The sequence below is a fragment of the Gossypium hirsutum genome, chromosome A01 (assembly GCF_007990345.1).
Source record: "Gossypium hirsutum isolate 1008001.06 chromosome A01, Gossypium_hirsutum_v2.1, whole genome shotgun sequence".
NCBI lineage: Eukaryota > Viridiplantae > Streptophyta > Magnoliopsida > Malvales > Malvaceae > Gossypium > Gossypium hirsutum.
In genome coordinates, this window is record NC_053424.1 from 114,469,767 (window position 1) to 114,477,620 (window position 7,854).

General features: G+C 30.4%; 1 protein-coding gene across 2 annotated transcripts; it reads left to right on the forward strand.

Moving 5' to 3' along the window:
- The first annotated feature begins 1,802 nt into the window (after nt 1-1,802).
- Nucleotides 1,803-7,585, forward strand: LOC107921236 (bZIP transcription factor TGA10). 2 transcript variants are annotated; one of them, XM_016851115.2, is made up of 11 exons: nt 1,803-2,232; nt 2,339-2,436; nt 2,883-2,965; nt 3,068-3,202; nt 3,310-3,384; nt 3,460-3,519; nt 3,602-3,679; nt 3,755-3,830; nt 3,910-4,181; nt 4,714-4,953; nt 7,167-7,585. In XM_016851115.2, the coding sequence occupies exons 1-11, from the start codon at nt 2,087-2,089 to the stop codon at nt 7,317-7,319; spliced, it is 1,416 nt and encodes a 471-aa protein (XP_016706604.1). In that variant the 5' UTR covers nt 1,803-2,086; the 3' UTR covers nt 7,320-7,585. The 2 variants fall into 2 exon arrangements, with proteins under 2 accessions (XP_016706604.1, XP_016706605.1); XM_016851116.2 differs by having other exon boundaries at nt 3,313-3,384.
- The last annotated feature ends 269 nt before the right edge of the window (nt 7,586-7,854 follow it).

Sequence of the window (7,854 nt, forward strand, 5' to 3'; positions counted from 1 at the left end):
ATTGTGTAGGGAGTAGTAGTACTTTAGTGATTCCCCCAGACCTCAGGAGATGTATAGCAAGTCACCTTCAAGCTAATTCAGATATAATGTGCGAAGAGTTCTTCACGAACCACCTTAAGTGAGAGGTTGTATGCAGACATTTCCTCACAGAAGGTCTTCTATAGGCTATTTCATGTTTTTTTCTTCTTTTTTTTATGTGTCATTGCTGATGTGGAGTATACTACTAAACAAAGGTTCTTTTTATGATAGTTGCAGTGGTAATGCCAAACATAATAAATTTTACTCACTCCCTCAATTTAATTTATGTGATTATATTAGTCTAATGGAAAAAATATATATAAGAAAGAGGAAATTACAATTTACAAAAGGTAAAATGTAAAAAAAGTAGGGCTAAAAAGTAAAGGCACGAAACGGCAGTTGTTGTCGTTTGAAGGAGAGGAGAGCCGCCACCACAACATCTACGTGTAAGTTAGCATGAAAATGTCAGTTGTAAATTTGCTTTTCCATAAGGGCATTATCGTCCTTCAATTTAAATCCATATGGAAAGTCCATCAAGGTAGCCTCAAGCGGTTTTCCATCCAAAAATGGTTTTTAAATGAATTAATAAATGAAAATATTAAAGTTGTTGTTTTATTATTATTTTTTTAGTAACTAAATTAGTGTGTAATTACTAACTTTTTGTAATTATAATTACATATTATTTTAATAATAAAATTTCGCTTAATTATACTTAATTAGAGTATCCCAATTTATAATAACAACTAAGAATTAAAGAAATTATCTATTTATATTTATTTTAAATATTTTATTAAATTAGTGATACGGGTAAATTGAACACCAACTCAATTATGAAATTATTAAAATATTTTTTCAGATCCAATTAAATTTGGGTTAGTATACAAATTCTCCACTATATTTTAGTTTTGTTGATACTTTTAAACTAATGGTAAATTTATCACTCTACTTCAACACTATATTAAAATTTGCAATTTAACTTTTATTTGAGTGAATTTTGAAATTAAAGTTTAATTTTTAATTAAATTTTACTATTCGATTTTAACTTAAACTAATTTTAGTTAAATCCAAATTAAAAAGTTTTATTTAAATAATTAACTAATTAACATAATATTAACTATTAATAAAAATTGTTATTTATAGAAAATAAAGTTTTTTTATATTTTAAAAAATTTCAAGTCTTCCTTCCATCAGATTAAAATTCGAAGTTAATATATAATTTTTAATAATTTTATAAAGTAACTTATTGTTAAAATAAAAATATTTGAAATACTATTTTCTCATTAAAATTTATTTTTAAATTATTAAAATTAATATCTAATTATAAAATTTAATTTAAAAAATTAAATTTAATGGAAAAATTAATTTAAAATTAAAGTTTAGCAATAAATTTCTATCACATAAAAGTATTTTTAGAGTATATAATATCAATTAAAATAAAATATAGTGACAAATATCAATATTTACAACACAAATTTACGTCATAGTCCATTAAATTATATTTTTACAATTTTTTTTTATCTTTTTCATAATAAAGCAATAAAAATTTTGATCATGATAAAACCGAAACAGTATACAAATGTAAATTTTAATAAATATATTTACTACATAATCAGAAATCTTGTCTAATTTCTTTATATTTTTTTATTACAACTTTTCTAAAGGATACCTTAAAACCGCTTTATCTAAAAATTTGTGTCTGGAAAAAAAAAGAAAAAAAAGAAATTATTTTATTTTATTTATAGAGAGATAAAAAGGGTTTTGTCTTTCATTTATATATGCATTCAAAAGTTGTTTTTTCTCTTCTCTGACTCCCTCTCTCTCTTCAAAAAAAAATTCTTGTTTTGTTTCAAATTATAACCGACTCTTTTGTTTTCTTTTCTTTGTTGATGACTATTGAGATGATGGAGGAAGAAAAAGAAAAAGGAATAAAAGGAAGGTTGTTATGCCATTAATGGTGAATTCAATAACTCTCCTCAAAGTAGAACAAAAAGAGCAAGAAGAAGAAGAAGAAGAAGCAGCTGCTTAGCTATAGCTTGGCGTTGGCGTTGGCGTTGGCGTTGTTATTTTCATGGCTACCAGTAGAAGCAGCATGAATCACTCCATCCAACTAGACCATCATCATCATCATCAAAATCAAGACCATCATCAAAATCATCAGATTCCTTATGCAATGATGCAATCATCTTCATCATCTTCCATCCCTGCAAACTTCGTGTAAACTTTTTTTTTTTTTGGTTCTTTTTAACTATAAAAAAACTAAACCCAGAATCAACCTTTCTTCATCCTCTAGTGTTTTTTATTTTATTTTTTGAATAAGCAGAAGCAAAGAAACTGGAGCTTATGATTTAGGCGAATTAGATCAAGCCCTTTTTCTCTACCTTGATGGACAAGACCCTTCCACTATTCAAGACCAAAGACGTGAGTGTTTTCATTTCCTGCATCTTCTGTCTTGTTTTTTGTTTGGTCACAAGAAAAACATGTTCATGTTTTCAAACAGATTAAATTTCCCAGAACTTTCTTTTTGACCAGATCCTTACAGAAACAAAACCCAAAAACTAAAAAAAAATTCAAAGAAAAATAATTTCTTTTTATTTATTATAGCTTTGGACCATGACTTGTAACAAACACCTCTGTATGATCATGAATTCCTTGAAAAAAAAAAACTCTTTACGTGTACTGCCAAGTGTACGTTTAAGGGGTATGGGTTTTGTTTACCTTTCCCCCCCTCTTTTCGATGGAACAAAGCTACAAATGGATGATGCATGACGATCCCTATGTGTTTTTTTTCTTACATCTCTTGTCTTTGTCTCCCTTCCTTTTCTTTTGGGTCTTTTTTGAATAATCAGTTTCTTTTATAAATGCAGATCATAGCTCTGGAATAAAGCCTCCTACTCTCAACATTTTCCCTTCACAGCCTATGCACGTTGAACCACCATCATCAACAAAAGTAAATAAAACTTTATATATATATTGATCTACAGCTTTTATGGTAAGTAGAAATTATATATATTTAATTTTCAAAGTGGGTTTGTTTTTGTATTTGGTATAGACAAGTACAGGATTAGTTTCTCCATCAACTAGTGGTTCAAAAAGACCATCAGAGCCGTCCATGGAGTTGGCCAACCCCAGAACTGATAATATTGCTTCAGCTTCTGCTCCAAATCAGCCACCTAAAGCTGTCAAGGTATGATTGGCTCCCTTGCATCATCTTATTGAAAAAAAAAAACTGAGATTCCCTTTTTTTTATTATTTTGTTTGGAATCTATTGTAACACTGCATGTCTTAATTTAGCAGCGTGAGGGGAATCGAAAAGGACCAACAACATCCAGTTCAGAACAGGAAGGACCCAAAACACCAGACCCTAAGGTGAAACACTTTGACTCTCTTTTTATAGACATTCAATTATATTGAATCACCATATTGTAAATTTTTTTGGAACAGACACTGAGAAGACTTGCTCAGAATAGAGAGGCAGCAAGGAAAAGTAGACTGAGAAAAAAGGTCAGCTTGTAAAATGAATTAATTATACTACCTACTGGTACTGCTTTCTTTGCTACTAATTTTCTTGGGTTTTTAAACACAGGCTTATGTTCAGCAATTGGAGTCAAGTAGGATTAGGCTTACCCAACTGGAGCTAGAACTTCAAAGAGCCAGAGCTCAAGTGAGAGCATTAAACCACCCATAGTTCATTTTATATCATCTGTTTATAATATAATTGAAATCCTTTTTTTTTTAGGGCATGTTTTTTGGTGGTGGTAATATGTTGGGAGGAGAACAAGGGCTTCCTGTTGGAATTAACAACATAACCTCAGGTTGTGTACTACTATAAATGATCTCTCTCTCTCTCTCTCGTATATATTATAAAGTGAAATATGTTTTATTATGGTGCAGAGGCTGCAATGTTTGACATGGAGTATGGAAGATGGGTAGAAGAACACCATCGACTGATGTGTGAGCTACGAGCAGCGGTACAAGAACACTTACCGGAGAACGAGCTCCGGATGTACGTGGACAACTGCTTAGCACATTTCGACGAGGTGATGAACCTAAAAGGCATGGCGGCCAAAACCGATGTGTTTCACCTTGTGTCTGGCATGTGGAAAACTCCCGCCGAACGCTGCTTCATGTGGATTGCTGGATTTCGTCCCTCTCACCTCATCAAGGTACTCTAATCTAACCCAAACTACCACACACATTTTTAAAAAATCTTTAAAACTAATTGCATTAGGATCCTAATTTTACATTATTCTTTCTTATACAATTTTTTTATTCCTTGTCTTCTATAATATATCTGAGTTAATTTGCACAAAATTCAAGAAATATATTTTTTTAAAAGAAGGCATGAAATTGAATGACGAAAGGTATGGACAAGTTATTTCTGTAAAAGGATTAGGCTAGTTGTTTAAATTATAAAGCCATGTCTGTTAACTACAAATTGAGGCAGTAGAAAAGAGAGAACTTCACGTTTCTCTTCTCTTCTCTTCTCGACTCTCCACTGATCTCTTTTGTCTTCTCCTTCACGGAAATCAAGGCTTGTTTTCATCTTCCCATCTTTGTTTACTGTTCATAAATATCCAAGCAAAATGGCCAAAAGTAGTTCAGTTTCAGACTTTCAGTTCACACTTCACATTTCACAAAAAACATATATATATAACACGAAGCAAGCAAGATAAAGATAATGTTTTTGTATTTCAGGTTATATTGAATCAGATAGAGCCATTGACGGAACAACAGATAATGGGCATATGTGCATTGCAGCAATCCACACAAGAAGCTGAGGAAGCACTATCACAAGGCTTGGAAGCTTTGAATCAGTCTCTGTCTGATATCATAACCTCTGATTCACTTAGCTGCCCGCCTAATATGAGTAACTACATGGGCCAAATGGCTATCGCCATCAACAAGCTCTCCACCCTTGAAGGTTTCGTTAGACAGGTATGTATGTGTATGCCAACTTTCATCATTTTTTACCTGCCCTTGCTTTGCATTTACTAACTAGTTATCTCTCATATTATTATTATCATTATTTGATTGATGGGCTTCTGGACCCCACGCCCCATGTATGATGATGATGATCTCACCAACATGGGTTCATACCTATTCATATATACTTATGTGGGATCCAAAAGAATTTGGCCGGAAATCAAACCTAACCTCGAACCTAGAAATCATGCACATATTATCAACAAATCATATATATATATACACTAGATTAAGAGACACTCATCTCATAGAAAACGAAGTTATATATTACATAAATAATTGTTATAAAAAAATAAATAAAGTTTTGGTTGAAATGAGATAAAGTATCATAGAAGCCTTTGTACTAGGAGGTAGTTGCTTTTTACCTTTTTTACTAACAAAATGGTAAATTAATCATTGTACATTAAATAAAAAAGCAAATGATAATTCTGTTAAAATTTTTATCCATTTCTACTCTTAAAAATTTATCTATATACATCAACATGAGGTATCCATAAAACACCACCGGTCATTATCTGGTTATTCTATTGATCACACTAGTTTTTAATAGTACAAATGAATGAAATTCTTAACAGAGATAACTAATTTATTTTTTGATCTAACGTACAAAGATTAATTTGTCCACTTTTTTAGTAGAAGAGGTAAAATGCAACCTGACTCCTAATATAAGGGCCTTTATGATAATTTTTACCATTGAAAGGGTAAAGCAAAAATATTAAAAATCATAATTTCTTATATGCAAATCCCATTATGTATACACAATTTTCTATTTTTATATAAAAATATAAAAAAGATAAAAATATCCTTAAACTAATATAATTTATTCTGTAAAACAATAATATTTTAATCATTATCCAACTAAGTTTATATCTGAATAATATATAGTATATATTTCTGCCATCTCATAAAATGGTAAGGACATTTCATATGAAAGTGACATATGTATGGAGAAGTGTTTTAGGTTTGTGGGTAAAATTAAAATGTTGCCCATGCCATCTGAGGATCATCTAAAAATGACCAGGTTCAGCTTGTGTAGATTTAGGTAAAATTTCCCAGTATAACATGGCTTATCAGTTTAGAGTAAAAGAAGAAAACAAAAGTTAATTTTATGGTTAAAATTTAGCCAGTTTCTTACTACTACCAATATTAGATGCCTGAAATGTATGAGAATATCTGTCCATTGAAGAATCAAACTCTACTTGTAGTTGTAGGAGTTATGAACTTTGTCCTTTCCTCCACTCCCCCAATGCTTAGCATTTTCTAGGCAAACCAATTAATTGTATTGAAAAACAAGATTAGCACAATGCCATATTCAACTGATTCCAATTCAATTAAAGAAATTACATAAAATTAAATCGTGAAATCACATAAAATTGTATATATTTTTTATTAATTTACCCGTATTATTTGATTTTACACTCCTAAAAAGCAACACCTAAAATTATCTTATTATTATTATTAATTTCACGCACATAATGGATGTGTAAAAAGTGAAATAATTAAGGGTTGAATTCATATTCTTATATCACACAATACGATAATCTATCTTGTAATTAGTTGAAAGTGTTTGCTAGTTATAACATGAATATGAACAACAAACAAGTTCAAGAATATTTGCATTTTCAGTACTTTCACATGCTAATGGGTCCCCTCCCTTTAATAATGCATATGGAGGTCCAAAGATATGCTTGATGTCCATATGTTTGTGATGTCATGGTCGTAACTGATTGACTTGAATAGATAAATAATCTCCTTCAAACTAGCTTTTCTCCATCATTGTTACTTTAATTCATACCTAAAAGTTATAAGTAAGTCATTGTATGAAATAATTAAGGTTGAACCCTGAAATTCTTTTATCAAAATTATCTGTTGAAACCTTGTAGATCAAGCTAAGTAAATCCATAAGCCAAGAAATTGAAATGGAACAAATATCCTTGCGTCATTTTCAACCTTCTTTTTTTTTTTCCATTTGACAATCAAGTATGGTGCCACAAAGTCATGGGTTGATTAGCAGATTATTAACTTGCCCTTAATCATGTTCTCTTTCTCTCTCTTTTTTCTAAAAAAATTAAATTGCTTATAACACAAAGATTTACATATGTGCCATGTATCATTGGTCTTATTTTTATTGTATATTTGATATAAATGTATATATATATATATAGGCAGATAATTTGAGGCACCAAGCCATTCATCGACTGCATCAGATATTGACAATCCGCCAAGCAGCAAGGTGTTTGTTGGCGATAGCTGAGTACTTCCATCGCCTGAGAGCTCTCAGCTCTTTGTGGTTGGCTCGACCTCGGCAGGAACAATAGAAACCTTAGCTAGCTAGGTCTTTTTAAGTTAACTTTGATTATTAATGTCTTCTTTGATATTTTTATCAAGATTTCTACATAAATAGATAGAATAGATTTGAAAAAGTTTATAATTAAAAGTGAGTATAAGTTTCTCTCTCTCTAAATATTTTTCTTCTTTGGCCAAAGGAATATGGATTTGATTTTGCAGATATTTCTGACTGATTAAAGAGACAATGTTGAGAATAAGAAATAATAGAGAAGAGGGGTTTGAACTTCTTTTACCACTATCTATTTTCAAAGGAGGACAAAAATTGACTTAGTCTTAGAAGAAAAAATGATGCAATTGTTGAATGTATATTTGAGTTTTGTCTGGTTATAGGTTCGAATATGGGATTCAAGGACTAAATCATTGGCTCATCTTAATCCTTAAAAGATAAGAGAAAATGGATGGAAATGTTCGTATCCAAAATTGATATAGCTTTTTAAGTGAATTGCTATTGAAATAATTAGGAGTATGTGAATTCAAATGTATTTAAATGTTGTATTTTTATTA